The sequence below is a fragment of the Salvelinus fontinalis genome, chromosome 12 (genome assembly GCF_029448725.1).
Source record: "Salvelinus fontinalis isolate EN_2023a chromosome 12, ASM2944872v1, whole genome shotgun sequence".
Taxonomy (NCBI): Eukaryota; Metazoa; Chordata; class Actinopteri; order Salmoniformes; family Salmonidae; genus Salvelinus; species Salvelinus fontinalis.
Window position 1 is genome coordinate 31,980,533 of NC_074676.1, and position 26,936 is coordinate 32,007,468.

Sequence of the window (26,936 nt, forward strand, 5' to 3'; positions counted from 1 at the left end):
AGACAGTGTCACCAGCAAAGCACCATTACACCTCCTCCATGCTTCACAGTGGGAACCACACATGCAGAGATCATCCGTTCACCTACTCTGCTTCTCACAAAGACACGGTGGTTAGAACCAAAAATCTCTAATTTGGACTCATCAGACGAAAGAACATATTTCCACCGGTCTAATGTCCATTGCTCGTGTTTCTTGGCCCAAGCAAGTCTCTTTTTCTTATTGCTGTCATTTAGTAGTGGTTTCTTTGCAGCAATTCGACCATGAAGGCTTGATTCACACAGTCTCCTCTGAACAGTTGATGTTGAGATGTGTCTGTTACTTGAACTCTGTGAAACATTTATTTCGACTGCAATCTGAGGCTGGTAACTCTAATGAACGTATCCTCTGCAGCAGAGGTAATTCTGGGTCTTCCTGTGGCTGTCCTCATGAGAGCCAGTTTCATCATAGGGCTTGATGGCTTTTGCGACTGCACTTGAAGAAACTTTCAAAGTTCTTGAAATTTCCGGATTGACTGACCTTAATTTCTTAAAGTAATGATGGACTGTCGCTTCTCTTTGCTTATTTGAGCTGATCCATAATTTGGACTTGGCCTTTTACCAAACAGGGCTGTCTTCTGTATACCACCCCTACCTTGTCACAACACAACTGATTGGGTCAAACGCATTAAGAAGGAAAGAAATTCCACAAATTAACTTTTAACAAGGCACACCTGTTAATTGAAATTAATTCCAGGTGACTACCTCATAAGGCTGGTTGAGAGAATCCCAGACCTGTCATCAAGGCAAAGGGTGGTACTTTGAAGAATCTCAAATATAAAATATATATATATATTTTTTTACACTTTTTTGGTTACTACATGATTCCATATGTGTTATTTAATAGTTTTGATGTCTTCACTATTATTCTGCAATGTAGAAAATAGTAAAAATAAAGAAAAAGCCTTGAATGAGTAGGTGTGTCCAAACGTTTGACTGGTACTGTATATTTTTTATATCTACAGAAACCTCTTAGGGAACTTGACATATTGACCGTAATTGGTATTTTGTTTTTCAGGCACATTTCGGCTGAAGTATGCTCCTAAATCAGACAGCCAGGACTCAGGGGACTAAGAAAAACTCCTGTGATCTCACTCTTGCGCACATCAGCACCTTATGTTCCTCAGATTGGAGGAGCTCCTTTCATTAACTCTTTGAACACCAGTCACAGTTTTGATGGTAGGCTGGTGAATGGTGGCCACTCAACTCAACTTAGATTCTTGCTTGAGACCATGAAGAAAGTGAAATTATAGAGTCAATTTGGAGGGTGCTATTTTTTAAATGTATTTTTTAATTTTTACCTTTTATTTAACTAGGCAAGTCAGTTAAGAACAAATTATTGTTTTCAATGACTGCCTAGGAATAGTGGGTTAACTGCCTTGTTCAGGGGCAGAACCACAGATTTGTATTAGTTCCAGTCCATCTATAACAGATGATTTTGGTCAAAGGAAAAAATAGAAATGTGACAACTCCTCACGCTACTCAGGTCACACCTCAGTGTCACTCAGTTCTGTAGCCAGACCTAACCCTTTCAAAACAAGTACTTGTACTGTTCTAAGACAAGATGGCCTTTTAAGTTGCTCTGGAGAAGAAAGTTGGATGTATATCTGAGTGAATTATGTGTGAATGTAAAGACATAAGATGACTGCCAAATAATGCACATTGACTGACTGTCTGCCAAATCCTCCTCCTCTGGAACAAAGCATGTCTCTGAGGAAACCAGGAAATAAACAAGGAAGTACTTCTGTCATTTCCCTTTGTGTTGCCAGACAGCACAGGGGAAGAGGAAGTGAAACAAACAAGTGCTTTATTCAACAAATCATTCACTGTGGGTACTTAGCCCTGTACAGTGCAGGTATTAATGATAACAAGAAACAGATGGTGCCAGCGTTACTAAGATGTGCCATTGATATTGTTTTGTGCCGAACTGCCTGGAAATGATTCCAAACTTGTTTAATCGTTTAGAAGTTCGAGCAGTCTAATTGTTATAATCACTGCCCAAAATGGGTGGTGGTGAAATGTAAGGGGATCCTTTTTGAGAAAGATTTGATATTGAATGTGTCAGTGAATGTCTCCTTAAGTTGCCACCATGGTGTGGCATGTGAAGCACTTTTATGAGACTGGCTGGTCCCAGGCCATTGGATGTGAGTGTGACATGAGGACAGTGGTCCTCAAGGCTGGAGTTATTATAGGTTTGTTGTTATGCACTGGAGTGTCCCTAGCCAGGTATGGAGGACACAATTCAGTCATAAGGGACATTTCTTTGATAATGATCATATGTACCAATAAACACTTGCACCGATTGCTTCCAATAGATAGTCAAGACTTTGACAAAATCAGGATCCACTTGGAGTTCCATTCTGGTGGATGTGATATTTGTAGGAAAGGATCAGGAAGTGGTCACTGAAGATCAAGGAATTGTAGGACAATCCAGGATTGTATCTTGACTATCTGTACAGTATTGCATGTCAGGGACTGTGGTCAAAAATGTTTTGACCACATCCATGCTGTTTCTGGTCTAGGTCTCATGGGAGTAAGAGAGTTTACAGTAGGCACATTACGGCTGCAGAGCAAACATGATTCTCTGGTGGTTCATTTGTTTTTACACTGTTCTGTAACATTGTGCTTAGTTAATACACCTTGGTTCATGCTGCAAACATTTTGTGTAAACCAATTTGATTTATAATCATGTCTTAATATCATTAAAATGAAATAGTGAAATTATTGACCATGGGAAATCACATTTGTGCACTAAGCTGTACATCCTGGATGCCTTAGCAAACCTGCATGGTACAATCATTTACTAAAGAAAATGTATGGCCATAATAAAATGATACTGCATTTTTGCTTCTGGAACCGTTTCAGGTTACTTGGTTCCAATGAGATTCTTGTCAAACATATAATTAGCTAGTATTATTTGACTGTAACGTAGCCATTTTCTTAGTCAATAGCTATGCATGTTGTTTGATTTAAAAGGTGTTTTAAAACAGTTGGTATTATTGTGAAGCAGATTTGAACTTGAAGGGCAGATCCTGTATTATTTTTTTATGTCAGAATTTTATATCATATGGTGTAGTGTGTTTTAAGATTTGCTTGTTTTATATACTGCATGAAAAACATTGTAAAAAGCATTTTGTTTTCTGATATCACAATCTCATTGGCAACACAGTGTCTAATAGCAGCATAGGTGTTCTAGATGGGGAACACACCACAGAAACTTATACATCGTTTTTTTTATTCATAAAATACCAACATAAATACAAGAAAAGGTTGTGTAATACTGCTGTAAATATGAAGAATGCAAGTGGCAAACACAGGAGAATGCAGAGGAACATTGGGTTGATAACTGTACCATTCCTCTGTCATTAAACCCTCAAACTGATCATAGAATCATTCTTATTCATTATGCACAAGTATAGCATATGGACATTTGTACAACGAAACAAAATCACATTGAATGAAAACAAAATAAAGATGAACTGCCAAAAATCCTGACATAAAAAGGCATCTAACATTTAAAACAGTTGAGAGGACAGCGAGAGGGAAGAGGACAGCGAGAGGGAAGAGGACAGCGAGAGGGAAGAGGACAGCGAGAGGGAAGAGGACACAAGTCAGCACACATTATAAAGGCGTAAATAACCCTCTATTAAACAAATGGAATATTCTAAAAGTGTGATGCCACCCAGAGATGAGCTCTGTCCAGAGCCCTAGGGCAGGTCTAGGTGGGGGAGAGATGGACAGACCCAGTCCTAACTGGCCACCAACCCCACATCAGTGACCCTTTCAACATACAAATGCAATTCCATCATCATGTCCTATCATAGTGTTCAAGGTCAGTTTATTATTCCTTTCATTTGTCCAATATCTGTACACAGAGGCAAATCTCTTTACAATCATCATAGCAGGTTTTCGGTAGCATAGCATTTATTTATTTTTTTAACCAAGAGTCCCTCGCATCTCTTCTATGTGGAGACATTTACGACAAAGGCAGGGAAATAAAAACATATTTGAAAAAGGACCTTTGTTTTCATTAAGGAGAAAATTGTACTTATCTCTGAACCCATAACCATTATAAAGACAGGGGGAGGTGAATGCTAAACTGAACACACATTAACATGTAAGCCTTAAAAACTATAGTTTGCCTAGAATTGGCCGAAAGTAAAGACTAAAACGGAAATAGAAACAGTAATTTTGTCACAGCGGTTAAGACTTGGCCTAAGTCACCCATCACAGGAGACTTTACCACATGATGACACATGTTGTGGCAGTAATGTCCCATGTCAGTCAAACTGGATTCAACTAAACTGTTACAAAATTCCTCAGCAGCTGTTATGATTGAAGCTTCATCCAAAAGACTGAGCTCATTCAAGTTTAGCAAACCCAACCAGTGGAAAAGAAAAGATGGGGTTTGCTGTATCTGAACTCAACCGTGATGGACTCAAGCAGGGATTTAACATGTAAAATGTTTGAATCTTGTGTGAGCGAACTCAAGCTGAACTGGCAATCATCTCTGCTATACTAATCCATCCTATACAACAAAACCCAAACAAACTATTTAATCCCTTTCCCTAAACTCATGGCTGAATGTATGGATAAGGGGCAGAGTATGAGAAGGTGCAGGATAGGGCTTTTAATATCTATAAGGGGCCCTTTAGCACATGGGAGGAGAGGTCGGTTGGTTCCTATGGTCTTGGCTAAGGTTGTAAAGCAAGCATGGGTTGGAGAGAAGGCAGGGGGATAGGTCTGTATTTAGGAACGAAGGATCAGGAAGGGAGGGTGGTAGATAGTATCAATGTCCGAGTGCTGGCGTGGTGGTGGGAGGCTGTTACTGGGGGGCCATGGTTCCGAAGGTCTCCTGCGAGGCATACACCATGTAGAGGAAGCCATCGTCGTCCTTCTCGCGCTCGTACACCTCAGCGATGGCTGCCGACACGGACACCATGCTGTGGCCGTTCACCAGCAGGAAGAAGGCCTGGTTGGAGTTCAGCTGGAGGCGCCTCCTGGTGGGACAAAGATACATGGACAAAGAGTTCAGCACATCAGATCCACACATTGGTAGAAGTATATTTGCTGTAGTGAATGCCTGATAAATGAATGTAAGTAAATACAGAGAAGGTAGAGGATAACGTAACATCATGAAAGAGCACCTGATGATTTTGATCAGTTCACTCATGTTGACATGGTCAGGAACCAGGAACTTGGTTTTATCCAGGATGGGCAGCTGCTTCTCTCCCTTGTATCTCTCAATGATGACCTGAAAGGAAGCAGAGGAAACATCTTGTTAAAGAGCTCACTGTCCCCACAGCACATCTTGCTAGAAGGAGTCACATTACCAAGACCATAGAAATAGAATGGGCTCCGGAACCTCTAACCCTTGCGATTTGACTGGTAAACTCATGTGTACACCCGCAATGGCTGCCTAGTATTGTGATGTAATCATTTCCATGGTAATGTATTTTTTGTAATGTCAGTTGAGTCAACAAATCACAGCACATATTGATGGGTACACTTCCTTCTATATTTTCCAGCTTTGCTCCTCGCAATGACCGCCATCACAATGCCATCATTGACTTGAATGGGGACGCCCATTCTATTTCTATGACCAAGACACAGCTAGTGTCAGTCAGAGGGGGAGGGGCCATTACCAAGACACAGCTAGTGTCAGTCAGAGGGGAAGGGATATTACCAAGACACAGCTAGTGTCAGAGGGGGAGGGGCATTACTCAGAATTTTGGGTCACCTGGACAGACAAAGGTAAGGATCAGGAAGTGGTCATGTACTGTAACTGAGGCCCTTTCAGTCAGTCAGAGTGTGTGTGGAGGAGAGGCAGCAGATGGAAGGTTAGAGAAATATTCAATCTGATATGTGGTCTGTTTGGGTCCTGACACATGGCTAACACCAAGACAGTTCCATACCCTTCTACCTATTTTTCATGAGAATATCTGTTAGGAAGGATAACCTCTGTTGAGGAAAACATTGGATGGGTCTGTATTTAGGAGTACTCTATCCCAATTTATAAACTGGGTGTTTCGAGCCCTGAATCCTGATTGGCTGACAGCCGTGGTATATCAGACCATATACCACGACAAAACATGTATTTTTACTGCTCCAATTAAGTTGGTAACCAGTTTATAATAGCAATAAGGCACTTCTGGGGTTTGTGGTAATAGCTGTATCTGGGCACTCTGCATTGCGTCGTACATAAGAACAGCCCTTAGCCGTGGTATATTGGCCATACACCACATCCCCTCGTGCCTTATTGCTTAAGTATATTATATCTTTGCATGGTTGTGGTGGTAATAGATCTGATACTAACCGGGATCTTGTTGGGGTGCTGCTCTCGGATCAGCCGTACATCATCTACTCTCTGCTCTGTGGACACAAGGAAGAGAGAACAGGTGAGATGACAAAACAACTATCAGACTATCTGTTCTATATCCCATCTGCCTTTCACACAGGTAACTCAAAGGAAAAATATGTTGCCCATTTACCTCAAACCCCCTATGGTTATAGACAATACAATCAGTGCAGCAAACCAGGTGACGAATCAACTCAGACCATGAATGAAACAGCAAGTGAACATAATATATTCTAAACTAATCCCATCCTGCTGAACTTTGCAACTCGGTGGCCATTTGCAACAAGGCCAAAACAACGGTTTCCATGGCACCAGATAAGGCCTTGGGCCCCTTTGTTTACACACAAACCCTGGGTCAGTTTTGACTGATGGACAGAAGAAACAACACCACAAGTACCTGGAAGGATGGACCTCTTGATCCCAATTGATTCACTAAAATGTTCATATTTAGGCAATTCTATCCAGAAATACACAAGAGACAGATTTTTACAGGAATAATAATTCACTTTGCGCTTAAGTAAATACAATAGACTTAAAGAGACAGTTCAGACAAATTGTTTTCTCAGAGGAGTCTTTTATAGTCAAATATTGTATATAAATTCATTCATATGATTATATAAAGGCTGAAGGCTAAAAACAGCCTTTACTATATCTAGGCCTACACTGAGTGTACAACACTATGAACACCTTCATACTATTGAGTTGAATCCCCTTTTGCCCTCAGAACAGCCTCAATTTGTCGGGGCATGGACTCTACAAGATGTTGAAAGTGCTCCACAGGGATGCTTGTCCATTGTTGACTCCAATGCTTCCCACAGTTGTGTCAAGTTAACTGGATGTCCTTTGGGTGTTGGACCATTCTTGATACACACTGTTGAGAGTGAAAAACCCAGCAGCGTTGCAGTTCTTGACACACTCAAACCGGTTCGCCTGGCACCTACTACCATACCCTGTTCAAAGGCACTGAAATATTTTGTCTTGCCCATTCACGCTCTGAATGGCACACATACACAATCCATGTTTCAATTGTCTCAAGGCTTAAAAATCTTTCTTTAACCCGTCTCCTCCCTTTCATCTACACGGATTGAAGTGGATTTTACCAGTTAAATGTAATTAAATGTCGTCGAAAATGTAATCTACGTAATCCCCAAAAGTAATTATTTATCATGAGGGCCATAAACAATAACTAGTAATGCTGCATACTCAAAGATAGGTTAAAATCTCACCTTTCTGACAAAAATAGTTATAAATTGCTGAGATGTAGTCACTTGAGGACACAAGCTCAAGTACACAATACAAATAGGATTTTATTATCCTATTATTCAACTATTCAACAAAACGGTATGAATAAGGCGAAATCTTATAGTTAGTCGTTTTATAATTTGATTATGCTATATTTAGAAAGTATATAAGTCTATATATATATATATTTTTTTACTTGAGTTTATTTATAAAATACTTTCTTAACTCCATTTCTTGAACTGCATTGTTGGATAAGGGCTTGTAAGTAATCATTTCATGGTAAGGTCTACTGCTGTATTCGGCGCATGTGACAAATACAATTTGATTAAAATACTGTCAAAAGTACTGATTTGTAATAGACTGTCATAGTCACAATGAAAAAAGTAAACGTTGGCCGTTGATTACATCACTTTTTCCCCACATGGGGTACCGCCCATTTTCTCAGATAACACATGAACTAGAATGATGCTGTGAACTCAGCACGTTCCTAGTGTGGAGGACGACCTCCCTGCAAAAAAAATGTTATCCACCAAGTTATCAATAAAATGTGGTTTTGAGCAATGTAAGTAAAGAAAACTGACCCAGAAGTGTTTTTCTGTTGTAGAGTTGTGTATAGTTGTTTAAGGTTCCAAACATATGTAATTTTCTTATTAACCCATCTAGTGACTAAATGACAGCATAGGTTTCAAGTATCATGCAAGCTAGTCTTGTTGTTATCCTGGGAGAAGTTCCAGGAGGGACGGGTGGGACGAAAGCAACAACGTAAACTGATGACCTGGAATAAAATAAAAACACATTTAACAACAGGCCATTGTCTCTAATTCATATTGCTTTTATAATGTTAGCAAAATATCAAGAAGGGACTGAATGTTTGAAAATGATAAATTACATTATGCCTTATAATTATGCCTTAATGGATCAGCTTCTCACATAAGCTTTTGTCGACAGGTTAGTGGTTAAAAATATCTCCCCTTACATTCCCATTAAAGTGAGATGAGAATATGATAGTTAATATAGCTATTATTTGATCCATTTTAGTCTGATTAATATTGTAAAGGCAAAATATTGTGGTTGCTCAACATTGCAATGTTAACACACGGTTAATTTTCTTAAAATGTGAAACCTAGAGAATTCATTATTAAAAAGTACAAAAACATGAAATGATGGCTGATAATACAGCTAAAACAGATATTGTGCACGTCTCGCCCAGCCTGTTCTCAGATTAGACATAATAGTTACTGTAAATCCAGGACACACAAATTAGTATGATATGTTTGGTATGGTTAGGCTGCTATTTAGGTAATATTCTGAATGGAGTTATTTTTAACTGTAGGATGAGAAAGCGCATGCACTGCAGCCTCAATTAGCCTAGCTAGATAACGTTAGCTAGCTTAACTAGCTTTTCCCGGTCTGATGAAGTCAAGACAGGTACTACTTAATCATTTTTGATAAATAACCTAGCTATGGCAGCTATTAGTCTACTATAGCTGTGAGTAGGCCCCACTTGCTAGAGCGGCACCTCTCTGCCTTCTCTCGCGCAATATCAGCACCGCTTAATAAAGTAGCTTTAAAAATTACTTTCTGCTGCTTTCCTCACTCAGATTGGACCGGGTCTGGATCCAATCAGGTCCATACGGAATGGGTCTAGTTGTCCTCGGGTCCGTTTGGAACGGGTCTCTATATTTAGAAAATATATTTATGCATATCAGGTCTGGGTAGGAAAGCCCCAGGTCCAAAAGACCTCTACCCCTAACTTGAACCCTTTTAGCTAACCCTTTCCTTAACCATTTTAGCTAACCCTTCCCCTAACCCTTTAACTAAACTCCTTAACACTAACCCATCCAACGTTAGCCAGCTAGCCAACGCCAGCAGGTAGCCTAGTGGTTAGAGCGTTGGTAACCGAAAGGTCGCTAGATCAAATCCCCGAGCTGACATGGTAAAAATCTGTCGTTCTGCCCCTGAACAAGGCAGACTGTTCCTAGACCGCCAGTTAAATAAGAATTTGTTCTTAACCGACTTAAATATATATTTTTTTAAATATTGTTTTCTTTTAATTAACGCCACCTAGCCAGCTAGCTAGAATTCGTAATATATCATACGTTTTGCTGATTCATTTATTTATTTTTCCTTTATTTAACTAGGCAAGCCAGTTAAGAACAAATTCTTATTTACAATGACAGCCTACCCAGGCCAAACCCAGACGACGCTGAGCCAATTATGAACCGCCCTATGGGTCTCCCAATCACGGCCGGATGTGATGCAACCTGGATTCGAACCGAAAGATGCAGTGACACCTCTTGCACTGAGAGGCAGTGTCTTAGACCACTGCGCCACTTGGGACCTCAGTGGTTAGAGCGTTGGGCCAGTAACCGAAAGGTTGCTAGATCGACTCCCCGAGCTGACAAGGTAAAAATCTGTCTTTCTGCCCACAAGTCATATAATATAAATCACAACATATCATACTGAATGCAAAACATAACATAACATATCATACTGAATGCAACAATAATTTCAACTCATTTGCCCTAGAAATTAAATTACAGGTAGAGGTCCCAAACTGTCTGAGTAAAAAACAAGAAGTGTTACTTTCGTCCAGTTTCTCCCTACTGTGGCAACAAATGTTTTTTTTCTTTCAAAATGGGGTCGCGGGTCCAAAAAGTTTGGGAATCCCTGAGTTAGGATAATTAGGTTAAGATTAAGAAAGGGGTTTAGGGTTCGCTGAAAAGCTCTCCTAACCTGCTATGAAAACTAACGTCCGGTCGTAGCTGTACTCCATCTAGTCACATCACAACCCTAAAAACAAGGGACCTTATCTCAGACGCAAAACCGTATTGAACATAAAGGCTTATTGACAGAAAGCGAAATTTACACGCCAATCCATACTTAGTTTGTTATCCAGGTCTACATGACAATGTTACAGTTAGCCTACAGACATTTGTTTTTGGCCCCTTCCCCCAAGGCCCTCTTCACCTCCGCAATCCGTCCCATCCCATCCCCCAATTCTGCAGCGCACTTCCCTGCATTTCGAGAAGAGCAATAGGCCTATGTAGCCTACTTGTTTTTTTTTTTAAACAACCCTTTCACAAACAAATTGAGCTCAACAGAATCCGATTATCGTTTCGCTGTCATTGACATACATTTTACAGAGACAGACATTGTAGGCTAAATTCTACCAACTAAACACAACACCAATATTTGCTCTGTCTATTCGGATTGCATAACATGACCCACTGTTGAGGATATAACCTTTTTTATTAGCCTAGATACAGCCACCACCCTTAATTATCACGAATTTGTCGCTTTTCCGCTTTTTAATATAGGCCTATATTAAATCAAATGAATTATCTTCCAAATGTGTACCTAGAATGTTTATTGCCTTTGGCGTCTGGTCGAAGTTGAACTGATTAACTATTCAGACACTAGGGGAAATTGGGAAACCATCTGTTTTCCACATAAAAGCTAACATTACGAAACAGTTACTAATTGAAATAACGATATAATCTATAAAATCTGATTCAAATGTTAAAATTTGCTGTGCTAGTACATACCAAATGTCCTCCTTTGTTTGAATGTCTTCTCTGAAGGCATATTTCACGCAGGTCAAACTGTTTCGTAAATGAGGCAAAAGATGCCTGTAAGAATGGTAAATATATTTCAAACGTAAGCGATTTAAACTGTTGGGCGATCCAAGACCAATTTTTTGTAAGAATAACAAATTATTTGACTCCTTTGATGTCGTTCGACTCCTTCCTTGCTATCTGCTGCGGAGTCTACAGCAAAACAAACCAGTCAGCTGATACTTGACGTCATTGAAAGTGAGAGATTACCCTGGTTCAGGCCTGGAGTGAATAATCTGGCTAACGAACAATTCGACTCAAATTTGGCCTACTGATATAATTAGATAAGGCTTACTGTACTTCAAGGCAACAGTTTTGATAAACTAATGCGTTATTAGTTGTCATGAACATGCAGGAGCCCTTATAATGTCTTATTGAAATATGTAAAAGGTCTGTAATATGTTAAACATGTTCATGCACATTTTTCAAAAGACAGAAAATAGTTGTTATTTAGACAGGGCTGTTATGAAAGTAGTAAATAAGTAAATAAGCTTCAGCAGTGAGTGAGTCACTACAATAGTTTTTTGCTCACAATTAGACAAACCCATTGTCCAAATTAGACAAACCTGTTGTCTCAGTCTCTCACAACATAATTATTATTTGTTGTTTCAATAGAGTGAAAGCTTAAATTTGTTACACAGGTTTAAAAAAATGTTGGTAGCATTGCAATTTCAAAAAGTGTCCATAATATATCTGCAGTAAATCGTGTAATGTTTCACAGTATTACTTACCAGCCAGTGTTGTGATTTCCCTGTGATATTCACCTATTGATTTCTCGCATGGGAGCACAGCATCTGTTGTCAAAATGGGAAGGCTGTTTTTACTTTGTGGCTGTTTATCTAGTGGAAATCGGGTTAAGTGGCCAATGTAAAAATCGCTGTTTGTTCAATTTAAGTTTATGTGTGAAAACAAGCACTGACTAGGTAAGGGAGTCATTGTACCGTCCAAATCACTGTGAAATATATTTTCAACAACAAAAAATATAGTTTATACAGCTGTTTGAAGCTGGTGGAAAGTAAAAGGGAGACATGAGTTCCTATGACGAGGCTTAGCTGGTGGAGGGTTGTTGATAACATTTGCTGTCAGAAAGCCAGTAAGAGAACATGGATAAAGTAGACATAAATACATCCCAAGATGTATTCCCATAGGTTGAGAGAGAGGAAGGTGATAATTACAAAAAGTTTGCCCATAGCTTAATCAGCAAGCAAGGGAATGTGCATTATTGTGCCGTGCTCGTAGGCTATAAAAAAAATAGGTGAATGACATTCTGCACCTCGCTAAAAGAAAAGAGGATGAAAGACATGACACTATGTTGATAATGATAATGTTTGCAAACACTTACATAGACATTATTGCTATGCCCATAGAATAGGAAGCAATGTGAATTATAAACTGGGTGGTTCGAGCCCTGAATGCTGATTGGCTGGCAGCCGTGGTATATCAGACAATACACCACGGGAATAACAAAACATATATTTTTACTGCTCTAATTACATTGGTAACCAGTTTATAATAGCAATAAGGCCCCTTGGGGGTTTGTTATATATGGCCAATAAACCATGGCTAAGGGCTGTGTACAGACACTCCGCGTTACGTTGTGCGTAAAATAGCCCTGAGCCGTTGTATATTGGACATATACCATATGACGTTAAAGCAAGCTAGTCATTTAGACAAGCCAATCTAAGTTTGAGACAGAGACTACGGGTCCCACAGATAGACAACCCTGCTAGCCCGTACACACCTGAGTGAACTGGATAGTTGTAAACAACATTTTGAATCTTCCCAGGGGCCCTAGGAAGTCCCTAGGAGGTAGGGATTATTTCTGGACATAATCAAACTCATTTCCCCTCATGGATATGTGTAGGATAAGCACTTCTGCCAGTTTCTTACTGTAGTCTATTACTTTTAAATCCAGGAGGGGGAGTGAATGAGCCGTGACACATCGGGTTGAATGGTTGAAGACCAAACCACAGCCTGAATGGCATTAGTGGCATGAAGTTATTTGCTGTCAGAAAAGACAGGGATCTCTCTTTCCAGCCCTCATCTTCAAACCTTTAATTTGATTTGACCATATTTGTCTTGCACCACGCACCACCGTCTTCACTCATTTTGAAGCGATCAGCTGTGGTTACAATGTGCCAAAAAAGAACCTGCTGCACCCAGAAATTCAAGAGACTTGTGGTGCATTTCCACTGAGGATTTACTCCAGTGTTTTACCAAAAAGCCTCAGACTTTTGTGTTTTCACCTCCACACCCTGCTCCTGGGACTCATCGGGCCATGGCCTCATTGAACATGCCCTGACTTGTGGCCAAGGCAAGGCCGCTGGGACTATTCTGGCTGGATTTACATATCAGTGGCTAACTGTGAACATGGGTTAACGGTAATTGCCATAATCTTGTTTGGACCCCTGGAGGAGTAGCTGCAGCTAATGGGGATGCTTAATAAATAGAAATACAAACACCTTCTCACAAAGCAACTGTTTTGATTATGCAGAGGTTGTTGATTCTGCTCTTTACAAGTCTTCACTATCAGCCCTAGCTATGGAAACACAATTAACCTAGTATAACACAAGAGTGTAGCCTATACACTAGAGTAACACTTTTGGTTCAGTCTCTTAGCAACGCTCAGCATCAATAAAGTCAGTCAGGAAGCAGTGTAGCTCATATCCACAGGCTCAGCTCGCCTCCACGCTCTTGTCCTCTTCTTTAGCCGTAGCAGGTTAACAAACATTGTGGAGCAGAGGATGGAACCTAAAAAGCCTTTCTCTTCTTTCGTCCATCAGCTTTTGCACAAACATGGTCAGAAGGGGCAGCTCCAGTTTTTGAGCAGCAGGCGGCGCTCTCTGATAAACCCTGCCAATCATCCTGCAGATTTAGACATTTTGTGTAGTTTGTGACAGATTCAGACATTTTAAAAGACTACATTGTCTAAGATATACACCGGGGAAAAAACATGTCTTGGGATTTATACATTTTACCTTTCATTCACCAAGTGAGGTTGATTGGCTAGGCCTAAAACCTGGGCTACTGTTGAGAAAGATACTGTCACTCCCCTTCAATATTCCCCATTAAGGGTTTCCCAAACTCGGTCCTGGGACTTCCCATGGGTGCACGTTTTGGTTTTTGCCCTAGCACTACACAGCTGATTCAAATAATCAACTCATCATCAAGCTTTGATTATTTGAATCAGCTATGTAGTGCTAGGGCAAAAACCAAAACATGCACCGCTGGGAGGCCCCAGGACCGAGTTTGGGAAACAACGATGGGGAATATTGCAGGGAAGGGATGAAACAGAGGTAATGACTAGGCCTACCTACTGTTGATTACTAGGAGCAGAATCTTTTTGTTTGACCTTTTTCACTCTGTAAAGTTGATTGAGAACACATTTATAATTATGACCTGGGGAGTATTGAAGGGGAGTGACAGTATCTTTCTCAACGGTAGTCTAGGTTGTAGTAGGCCTAGTACCTACTTTTGATTACTGCAGACTGCAGCCTGATCTGAGATTAAAATCTAAATAAGTATCAATATAAGTATCAATAAATTATTTATATAAAATAGTAAATTCTTAAAACAATAACATGACACCTACTAATCATGTTACTTCTCAAGATTGAAATAATGTGATTTGAATTTTTGTATAGACTAATAGACATGAATGTTCAAGAAAGGAAAAGGTTCTTTGCACATTGGTGCTGTGCCTGCTATCACACAATGATACTATGTTAGTATATACACTGCTCAAAAAATTAAAGGGAACACTTAAACAACACAATGTAACTCCAAGTCAATCACACTTCTGTGAAATCAATCTGTCCACTTAGGAAGCAACACTGATTGACAATAAATTTCACATGCTGTTGTGCAAATGGAATAGACAAAAGGTGGAAATTATAGGCAATTAGCAAGACACCCCCAAAAAAGGAGTGATTCTGCAGGTGGTGACCACAGACCACTTCTCAGTTCCTATGCTTCATGGCTGATGTTTTGGTCACTTTTGAATGCTGGCGGTGCTTTCACTCTAGTGGTAGCATGAGACGGAGTCTACAACCCACACAAGTGGCTCAGGTAGTGCAGTTCATCCAGGATGGCACATCAATGCGAGCTGTGGCAAAAAGGTTTGCTGTGTCTGTCAGCGTAGTGTCCAGAGCATGGAGGCGCTACCAGGAGACAGGCCAGTACATCAGGAGACGTGGAGGAGGCCGTAGGAGGGCAACAACCCAGCAGCAGGACCGCTACCTCCGCCTTTGTGCAAGGAGGTGCACTGCCAGCGCCCTGCAAAATGACCTCCAGCAAACCCAGTTTCAAAACAAAATAAGCCTACCTTTAATTAAATCCATCATTATAAGCCTTTCTCTGTTCTTGCTCACCAGACGTTGCTCTTTCTATATGCAGCAGCCTGGAGCTTGTTGCTGGATATGAATGAGGATCAGCTTGCCTGCCACTATCTCCCACTAGGTCACAGTAACAACATAAATTATGCTAATCTAAGGGCTCTATTCAATCTGTATCACTGAAGCATTACAGACTGCATGATAGAAATGTAAAGATCATTTTCGATTGGGCCAACATATGCAGTGTTTACCATGAATGCAGTTTCCACTAAAGTGGGAACATTGCCTTTAAATTTCAATCACGCTGTAACCATGAACTTCCGTGATACGGATTGAATAGATCCCTAAATGGCCATCCATTCAATATCTAATAAACCCACTACTCGTTGAGGTAATGAGTTTTTAAACAATCTTTAGGGATCTAGTGTTCGAATGATAAAGGGGATGCCAAGTGTCTTCAACAATGACCCTCGAGGCCTCTAAAATCATCCAGCCCATTCTGTGCTGCTGGGAAGCTTCAGGCCAAGGCTAGTCATTCAGTATGGGTTGCTGTGGCAGTATCCATGGAAACATCCTACACTTCACTGAGAGTTGAAGGTAACACCCACTCTCATTGTCCAATCTCTGTAATGCATATTTATACCCTCAGACAAGCTATTATGAAATGTTTGTATTAGTATACCAATCTATATATTCATTCATCCATCTACCCTTTTACTACATGGAGCAATTACTATGGCAATAGTTCACAAATGCACTCTCCATCCTTTCAACAAATGTTAATAAATTCATAACCTTGCTTGATTGAATTGATTACCACAGTTAAAGCAGAATGAGATGTACAATATTGTGGAATTCATTTATATTATCATAATCTGTGCATGGCATATCGAAGGTGCTTTATTTCAGCATACATTATTTACAGATTGCAAGAGAATAGTGTTGAGGTCTTAATAGTGATGTTGATTTATATTGTGCTGAAATCTAGGTCAAATTAATACACACGATACAAAGTAAAAGCATACAAGTCATACCTTATTGAGTAATACTTTAATTGCAAACATGCACATGGAATAAAGTCTAACTATGTACTGTACACTTGTATACCTCATATGTCTTTCCAGGGTAGTTGGTGCTCAGTTAAATAAGGAAATGTGTTAGTATACTTTTATGTACACTTTCATGAGTGATAGAGATGAGTGTAGAATTGTCCACACTGGCTGGACTTACCGCTTTAGACAGTGTTAAGATCTCACTGACTGGATTGGAAAATGCAGTGACATCTTCAGAGTTAGATGAACATATTATGACATGAAACACAATAGCTCTTGTTAGCATTTATTTTTGATATTTTGTTCACATTTTGTTTTGCTGCAACACAAACAAAACTGATTGAAATTACAGACAATAAACAATGATTCAAAGGTTTGTTGCTGCCTGCAAACAACAAACTATGAGTGCACTCTATATTCTGAACTGAACGTTCATAGGACTGCTTTCTGATGAATAGGAAACTAGAAATGTTGTGGGTGGACTAAACTAAAATCTGTTGAAATAATGGTGTGAGGGACCTGGTCACTGAGGTAGACTGTGACTTGTTGTCAGTGAGCTAAATTTACAACAACAAAATCACTAGTCTTCCACAGCGTCCAGGACCAAAGTGCACATTCTCCTGCAAGCATAGAAAAGGATAATGACAAGTTATACATGTGTCATTATTCACCTGAACATTAGTTTTTTTCATTGACAATCATAAAGCCAGGCTACTCAACTACATATATCACATCAATATTGCATTCATATTTTACAATGAATCAAATAATTGAGATCCCATGCATGACCATATGCATGCTAAAGCTAACCAGAATTATTGGATTTTATATATTGATGTTATAAAGAGATATGTATTTGTACATAAACATGTTGACAAATGTATAAAACAAATAAACCAAGAAAAACAGTAAATGCAAATAGCTGTTGTGTACATACGAATCCCCCTCTGAAGCCGTTAATAATATGATAATACCTGAAGCCTACCTGCCCTTTCCACAGAGATCACATGTCACACACAAATCCACCCCCTTTCCTTTCTAAAGGCTATCACCTGTCCCCATATCATCACCCATATCCCCAGCCTCTCTGAGTTCACTAAAATGAAAGACAAAGTTGAGCTAAGGGACAAGCTCTCAGTTTTAATAAAAGTAGAACATTTATAAAAGTAACATTGTATCTATTGGTTTCCTAAAGCTCAGCCAATAAATTGAGGTATATTTAGACTCAGATGAGGGGGAGAAAAGAGAACGTAATTGTGAATAAAGGACAACATTAGAGAGGTCTGTATTTATGAGGCATTTGTCATTCAAGCCAAAGACGAATATGATACATTCTGGGTGGTGATATCTTATGAATCACAAAGCTCCTGTTAAAATGTAAGGAAATAGCAGCTTATGTCTTACCATTCACACTCTTGAATCATTTTTCTATTAGTGTGTTCTGCGTTAGCATAATCTCATGAATGTGTTAATTTATTGTGGTGGTGTGTGTGTACCCACAGCACAAGGCGTTCAGACAATGTCTCACTTCTCCTTGTGGCTGATGGAAAAGAAAAAGGAAAGAAATGCCTAATTTCCCACAATTGTACTTGTAGGATACTTAACACTGTTGATTCTAGCATTCTTGTTTTAAAGCCAGTTATTCAGTCACATCTAAGTGGTGTAATGTCTAACAATGTGACAGAAGGTGTCATAAAAAGGAGCACAGGCCTGGCCTTCCATCAGGCAGCTAATGAATTGATGAGTACATGGAAATTAGTGATTATGGAGATAGCAGAACAGAGACCTCAGCAAGCTGTTGATCACTGTCTGTCCCTGTCTGTCTGTCCCTGGCTGGCTCCTCTACTTATCCTCATATGTACATGGTGGACTAGACTGGAATAGCAGCAACACAGGGTCTGATTATGATTCATTACGAGCACAGAAGGAGAGTGGTACTGTGTCCTGGGTACGGGTAGGTACGTTCCCATAGGGCAGGTACAATTACATATAATGGATGAAGACCGTCATGAAAATAAAATAACTGTCATAACCAGTTTGCCTGTCTGTGTGGAACACACAGCTGACTGAAGACGGGACATCCGGACATTCACACGGTTGAGTCCGTTTCCGCGTTAACATGGACTCTTTACAACGTGATGAAACTTTATTGCTCCTTGCTAAAACAAGCAAGGGGTGCGTTCAGTTCGATTAAACGTTTGCTACACTGCGTAACAGCTTGTACTGAACTACACGCTTGTCAACGTTCTTGAAAAGACTGAGGTACGTTTGCTCTGTTTGGTGGGTATGGCAGGTTGTGGCTTGAAGCAATGAGTGGCGTATTTAAAGGACAGTGGTGCACTTTGAACTCACAATCCAACCTCTCCCAGTGTTTCAACTGGTCGTTCAGAATAGCACTGTTTACATTTAATTGAACATTGCGTTATGTTTTTTCATATTGAACGTAGGCAAAGTGTTGTAGCAAACGAGTCTTTGGTTGCCTAGGCAATACCCCCTCCCTACAGCAGTAGAAGCACGTGCAGTCACGGGCGAAGGAGAGGAGAAAAGGTGCATCTTTTATTTATATATTTATGTTTGCTATTCAAACGATTATAACGGTGAACGCGGTCCTTTGACCAGTAACTGTCGTCAAAAATTCCATGACCGCCACAGTCCTTTGCACGCACACACACACACGCACGCACACACTAACACCCCTCCCCATACATAAACACACAGACACATGATCATACATGGACACATGGGCACACACACACTCGGAGACCATTTAGTGAGCTCAACGAAGGCTGTTGAAATTTGAAGAGGATGAAATAACCCAGGGGATCTCGGAGTACTTTGCTTTTCTTACTGGAGTGGCGTCATGGACCTTAATGCATCTCATTCACACTGGAAGGCTGTGGTACTTTCAGTTCTGTTCTAGGTGCATGGGGTCCAGAACCCTATCAAATCTTAACAAAACCAAACAGGTTCAATCTCATGCTAGTTTTTTATGGAGAACCTCTGTCTGTCCATATTCATTCTGCACATTCCTACAACTTCTCACTACTTACCACTCTCTTCTCAGTCTCCAATAACTTTTATGGGCACCACTGAGTCTTTAAAACTGAAGATGGTAAAGCCAATGCCTTGTTTCCTTCTTAAAACTAAAAAACATTGAAATGGTTTTGAAATTGATAAAGACTCTTTTTAAGAACAATATAGAGGACTTTTATAACAAACTAGTTTTTATTTCTCACTTTCAATAACCCCATAAAAACTACCTGCCTGCTTTAACAACGACAAGATTGGCAGGCTCTTTGAGGTGGTGGAACCTTCACAGTTAAAGTTTCATTGCCCATACATTTTATATAAGGCACTGCTTGGCTTAACACGCACAAAAAGAAGGCAACAATTGGGTAGCATTGAACTGGGTATGGCATTGAAGAGAGAGTGACAGGCCAATGCTAGGCTCAGAAGGAGAGCTTTATTAGTGGCTTTAGCTGCTCACTGCTACTGAGTTACAGAACAGAACAGAGAGGTTATGCATTACTTTAAGACACTGAACGAGGGAAATTAGCTCGCATTAACTATGGTTTTCCCCATTAAAAACTATCTTGGATATAATGGGCATCGCTGTTTCGCATGAATCACGTTACTACCGACTCTTTCTCTAAGTGGCAGAACCTGTCTCTGCATGCACTTATACATTTACTCAAGCTTCCCGGGAAAAAGGGGAGGTGAAAATGCAGTTCTTTTATATCTCCACTCAGGAGTCCTGGCTGAGAATAATAGGCTCTGTATTGAATAGTAATGTATTATTAAAGCAAGTTAAATTATGCTCTCCAGTTGAGGATGGACGCCTTTCATTCTTTACAATTAGAATGATGAGACGCAGCGTGCAGAAAGGAGCTCTATGGCCAGCCAACTGGAGTGGAGCAGCATTACATTCTGCTCCTGTGCCTGTTGAATTAGGACTAACGTTCAATTATGGTGTCCCTGCCAGTCTGCTAAATATAATTCAGTGAAAAAAAACTTTTACAGACTCTACATCCCAATATAGGACCAATGCCCAAATGTATAAGATATTATAATACCGTACATGTATTATCGAATAATTCAATCATTGGCTTGACATAATTTTAATTTGATAAAGATCTGATTGTGATTCTACAGCTACAGTTAAATGTAGATTTTGCTTCCTACGTTCAGCAAATAAATCTTTCAGTCTCTATAACTGTGAGCACAGACATGTAGTAGCAGACCATGCTGGGCAGCAGTACATAGATCATTTGTTTAATTTGCTTCTCAATCGGCTAATTTGTTATCATGTTCATCTGTCTGAGCAGAGGGAAAAGCAATGGATGTAAAGGGCTTTTCTCTGGAGGCCAAGTGGCAAACAAATAGATAGAGCCTGAGGACAAGACTCAAAACCAAACAAAGATGTGCCCTTGGCCTTAAAACCCCTACTGGTTTGATACGCCTGCTACAGGTGTAATACAACGGAGGATAAACATGTCAACATTCGGTGCAAATCCTGAGTCAAGAACAAAAAAATAAGGGGGAAAAAATGAATACAATAAACACGTTTCCATCCACAGTTTTCATGCGAGTTAAGTCATACTGTATATAACAAAAAATCACTACAGCTGTGATGGAAACAGGAAGTTTCAGTACAATTGTATAACTGCAGACAGAAGATTTGTTCTTTCGACATGGTGGGATCTTTTTGTGTTGATAACATGTATTGATAATCGATAATTAACCATCATGTTGAAGTAAACTTGGTGTCACGCGATGACATGGTGTGTGGTTCTCCCACTACGACTTGGGAAACCATGCAGTTTATTATGCTACAGATGAAATACGTTATGATGAACGTCAGATGGTAGTGAAAGTGCACAGTATGAATCTCATCATGTATTGTAGACTAATTTAGAGCCTACTCGCATCTGCAAGCTTTTGTCTAGAGTGCACAGGCCAAGACCCAGATTAGTCACATTTGCTATTTAACGCAACAGTTTTTGTGGCAAATCTATCCGTAGAGTTGAAAACACGATGGAAACAGATTGAACATAATATTTTTTTTTGGTACATGAAAACTAAAGAGAAAAAATAAATGTTGTGTGCACTATGTCATCACACACTGATTTTATCCGCAACAATTCAGTTTGGTGGAAACATGCGGATTTTAGGATATTCTAATGCAAATCTGTCGCCAATTGGATGGAAACCTTGCTAGTGTTATGTAATAGAGATTGTAAGACTAACATGCAGGTCGAATGTTATACACTGATCCTTACAGTACATTTCAGTAAGCACCATGGTTAAAAAAGGGTTAGGGGAACTGTAAAAAAACACACAAAAAACTAATATTCCTGTTCTACACCGTGTGAACAAATGATGATCCATGTAACTCAATAAATCCCCTGAGAGCCCATCCATAAACCTTAAGGTGGCTCACACGTCCATGCCCTCAATGTCTAATTCAATTATTTTCTCATCAAATGATCCTGTCCTTTCAGAGAGGATGGCCCATGTACCTTAAATGGCTGTTTATTCACCCCTTAAATGTATTAGTTGAGTCGAACATCTCTCCCAAGGCACTGACTGAACAGAGTTAAGTGTGCTACTTAGAGGCACAGGGGTGACTTCCTCCTATTCTTTCCAGCCCTGCCTCATTGATTCTGTGTTAGCAGGGCTAACTAGGATGGTCACTGGGGGATGTAAGCAGGGCCGGATGGGGTTACTGCACGGCATGGACATCTGGGCCATCCGTTATGAGTTAAGACTATCATATCAACTGCCATGCACTGTGCTGCAGACAGAGGCTTAGGATGGACATTGTCCATGGCCTGCAATTGACATTAATTAGCTCCAGTGAAACACTTGAATTGTGTGCATCATCATACAAATGGAATCAACCAGGGCAAAATGTAGTATTAAAGAAAGAAATACTGTCACAGTGCAACAGATTTTGACACAGACAATTCCAAATCCTTTTGGTTACATTTTGATTTTAAATAATTATTGATTTTAAATGAATCAATGTATTTCCCCCTTCTCTTGTCAGACAAATTTGCAGTAAGCCCCAACAAGCAACACCTATTTTGACGACAGAAGTTACATGTAATGGTACATGGCATAATTGCTATTGTTGTCAACATGCTATGGGGAGAGTGAGGCGGCCAGGAGAGGCAGACAGACATCTCCTGTAATTAGAGCTAGTAAGAGTATATGATTTGTCCTAATTGCCTTGACAAGGGGCTGAGCGTACTCCACTTAATTACCTGAGCATGCTCTTTCCTAGGAGCCCTGTGGGAAATGGGCTTTCATTTTTTCATTGCTGAAATTGGAAGGATGTGGGGGTGGGAAATGTGTTCTGCTCTCCTCTGCGTCTGTCAACGTGACAAAAAAAGCTCTCAAATACAGTAAGCATGTGTCTTTACCGAAGCCTAGTGCATCATATTTCATATGACGACAGGCCATTTGCGTTTTAGATGCTGTACCGATAGATGCACTCTACCTGCTTTCAGCATGGCTTCCTAATGAGAAATGTAAAAAGCTATGATCCCAATTCAATCAATCACAGATAAAAGAAAACTGCACTGTGTGTTTACTCCAAATATTTACTCTGTCTTTTAAGGTCAGAGGTGGTTTCAAGTCAATATCCATTCACAACATTGTTTTTTTAACCAAGGCAGCAACAAAGTGGCGAAAGTAGAAAAATACAGGCACCCAGGCAAAACCTGAGAAGCATCCCACTGGACAAAAACTGCATCAATCAATTTTGTTTCCATGTCATTTCAATTGTTTTTAATGTTATGACTTTGAATCAACATGGAAAACTGATTGGAGTCATCAACGTAAATCCAATGACATGGCGATTTTTTTCGTTGATTTCACGTTAAATTCACATTAGTTGACACCTCAACCAAATTGTAATCATCAAAACTAGACTTTGAACTGATGTCTGTCCCCAGTGGTGCCAAATCAATTCCTCCAATGTTCTATGCACTGTAAAAGGCCACATATAGATCATAAGTCCTCCTGGCTACTACTCTGAAATCTAATCATTGTTCCCACAATGGGTACAACTGAATACAATATAAAAGCAGTATGTTCAAATGTCAACTGGATATGTTTAATGTCAATCATGGTTTTAAAATGACATCAAGCTCATTGGGCAAACTGGGAATAGCAGGTTACAGCAGCTGTGTGTTTCTCCCTTCTAGACTTACTGATATCATCAACACAATTGTAGCCTATTTTTGTGGAAGTTTCACAAAATGATTGCTACTAAAAATGACAAAGGAAGCGTAGGGCTAGAATGGATAAAGTGACAGAACACTGAACACTATTGTGTTCTGTCAGAACCAATGGGTCAGCAGCATGTGATCATGGCTGTGATCACCACTCATGGGTAAAAGGATTGCATCGGGAGAGTTCAGTGACCCCATGCTATGGGGCTTTCCTGTGGATGCATGCTGGAGCGGTGGGAGAGCTCTGTCTGGAGGAGAGGAGTGTGCCTGGCAGGCTTTGTGACTTAAGGCCCCTCGCTGGGCCCACCTCTGATGTTGAATCCCTGCCTTCGTTATGAGATTGCACATCCTCCATCATGCCCTACCTCGGCCCCCATCCCCCAATCTCCTCAATCGCCCCAACCTCCCTCTGACTGCACTACCGATGTCTTTTGGATTGATGTGCAGTTCAAGTCAATACACCAGGACACTGTAAGGCTTTTTGTATTCCAGCCAGCTTCTCCAACCGGGTTGTGCACCTGTATACCACTCTGAACAAAGGTTCATGTCAACCAGAGAGAGGAAGCATGTGTAGGATAACACCTGTTAGATCTTTAGGAACATTCCTGGAAGGTGGGGTAACCAAAGCAACCAAAGCAAAATGGAGGTTGAATACAGATCCAGTGGATGGGCTCGGTTTAAACGCTGCAAGTAAAGGCACGCTAATCATCCACAGAAACTCTTTGACAAATAGAGGTGTCAGAAAAACTACATTGCCACATACAGATATTTTGATGAATTTCCTTACAATGCACCAGTGGCAGAAAATGCAATGCTTGGCATGTCACTTCACACACACAACCGAGACCTTGAAAGATAAGTGGGAATTGAATTATTCAATCGATTCACATTTAGAAAATATTAGAAATGTTTTGACATGTAGACATGTAATGCAATTTAGTGATAGACCCAGAACTGAAATTATTGTTTGTAATTATATTGTTTAATTCTAACAATATATCACATTAACATTTTGGAGCCTCAAGGGTATAACTTATTTCTGATTAGGGTTGCAAAGCTACCTATAATTTACCAAAGTTACAAGAATCTTCAGTAATTTTGGTAACTAACAGAATATATATGGTAATCTATCGTAACTTTGGTTATTTACACTTGAATAACTTTAAAACATTTTTATATAAAGTATTATTTTATATATATATATATATATGTGTGTCCATATTGTCCATGAGTTTCTAGTAGATTTACCATATTGTTCAAGAGAAAATAGCCTAACTAATGAAAAAAGCATCTATTTAACAATTAAATTATTTTCAATTAACTCTGCAACTCTTCCAACTATTCACTTTTCTTCACAACTGCCACCAGTTTGGCACCAAAACATCGACAACAAACACATATTGACATAGTAAAATAAATAAAAGTGTTATAAAAATATATATATATTTAATGCTGAAACACCAATGGTATTCACTAAGTTTTTATTTATTTATTTATTTTACCTTTATTTAACTAGGCAAGTCAGTTAAGAACAAATTCTTATTTTCAATGACGGCCTAGGAACAGTGGGTTAACTGCCTGTTCAGGGGCAGAACGACAGATTTGTACCTTGTCAGCTCGGGGATTTGAACTTGCAACCTTTCGGTTACTAGTCCAACGCTCTAACCACTAGGCTACCCTTGATGATTTATATTTAGGATAACCTTTTACAGTTTGTCATTCTATTTTTAAATAATATTACTTAATTATTTCAGATATTTTACATGTGATAAGGCCACACAGAGGGCAGAGATAATTACAGACACCTGTGATAATCTGAAGTACCCAAAAGGGCCACTAGATGTCTTGTGATAAACTACATAAAATCCTTGAAAGATACCAAAATTCTGGTAATTTACTAGTAAAAAGATTCCAGTAATATACTGTCCCTTTGCAACCCTATTTCTGATACAAAGCTGTATCCACACGTATGCACATATTGTACATACATATCAACATGCAAATATTACAATATGTGTCTTTCTGCAAAGAAAAGGTTTCTCTAACTCACTTCCAGGCTCATTTACATTTGAGTAATTTTAGTAATCTTATCCAGAGTGACATACAGGTGCAATTAATTTCAATTGAACAATTTCATAAACAATCACTCTGTTGGAGAAAAACAAGCCATGTCAGCCAGCGCCCTTAAGATCTGTCTCAGAATTGTCTTCAGAAAGAAACAAAAGCAATGTCAATTCATGACACACATTTACCGGCATGAGCATGGCACTTTAAATGTCACTTTGTGTTAGGTTAAATAATTTATATGCAAAACACCTTAGACAAACACGCTTACAGCCTTTTGAGGGACCTAAGCAACATTTTGACGGAGGAGAGAAAACATAAACGTTTTTGAGTTCATTTCCTGTAATTGTACAAATTGTGCCATGGGGCGTAGAGAAAATGTTGCAGTTTTAAAGCAAGTTTGCTGCAATTATACACATTTCGCCATTGGGCGGAGAGAAGATTTTGCAAGCTCTCTCTCTCACCCTGGATCATTTTGTGTTGTGCGGAGCAGAGCGTTCATCCTTCAGACGCCAGTAAAAAGGCCAGATCAAACAGTGGTCTCAGTCTCCCTGCTGCTCCATGGGGGGTCGATGGAGGGGGCAGGGAGGAATAGCATTGTCACTGCCAATGCGTGCTGATTGTGATTGCACTTCAAATACAGCGACAAATGTCTCCCGCTTTACACAGATTCTGCCATGTTTTGATGTCAATAAAATGTCCCTACGGTGCTATTCATTCTTTATTTTTCTTCAAAAGCCTCAAAAAGGGGAGCTGGAGGGGAGGTTTCGTGTGGAGGTACTCCTTAAAACGGCAGATTGCCCTCTTTCTGAGGTTAGCTGCCAAGAGGGACAAAACACCACTGCATGGTGAGCTCCTGTCTGAAGATGTCAATATTACTGGTTACACAAAGATTATTTAAGAATATTATTTCTTATTCTTTTAAAGTACAATGGACATGATGGCCAATCATTCCACAAAGGGAAGCCAACAATGGTCCCACTTTATAAACATTAT

The 26,936-nt window shown here is 39.7% G+C and overlaps 2 protein-coding genes across 3 annotated transcripts in view; one reads left to right on the top strand and one right to left on the bottom strand.

Moving 5' to 3' along the window:
* The window catches only part of LOC129867198 (zinc finger CCHC domain-containing protein 14-like), a 48,913-nt gene extending 45,496 nt beyond the window's left edge, over nt 1–3,417 (top strand). For both annotated transcript variants that reach the window (XM_055940433.1, XM_055940434.1), the window contains exon 13: nt 1,054–3,417. In XM_055940433.1, the coding sequence (XP_055796408.1) occupies nt 1,054–1,109 (56 nt within the window). In that variant the 3' untranslated portion in view covers nt 1,110–3,417. The remainder of the gene's footprint in view (nt 1–1,053) is intronic.
* Nucleotides 3,254–11,435, bottom strand: LOC129867199 (microtubule-associated proteins 1A/1B light chain 3B). The gene is made up of 4 exons (XM_055940435.1): nt 11,184–11,435; nt 6,352–6,407; nt 5,183–5,289; nt 3,254–5,035 (listed from the first exon to the last, which is right to left on the bottom strand). Exons 1-4 carry the CDS (start codon nt 11,221–11,223, stop codon nt 4,861–4,863), a joined length of 378 nt encoding a protein of 125 aa, XP_055796410.1. The 5' UTR covers nt 11,224–11,435; the 3' UTR covers nt 3,254–4,860.
* Between the last annotated feature and the right edge of the window lie 15,501 nt (nt 11,436–26,936).

Excerpts from the sequence above, each read along its gene's own strand:
- LOC129867199 (XM_055940435.1), bottom strand. The coding sequence starts at position 11,223 with ATGCCTTCAGAGAAGACATTCAAACAAAGGAGGACATTTG. Across the intron at positions 6,408-11,183 it reads CAAACAAAGGAGGACATTTG|AGCAGAGAGTAGATGATGTA; the intron begins GTATGTACTAGC and ends TTGTGTCCACAG. Across the intron at positions 5,036-5,182 it reads GAACTGATCAAAATCATCAG|GAGGCGCCTCCAGCTGAACT; the intron begins GTGCTCTTTCAT and ends TTGTCCCACCAG.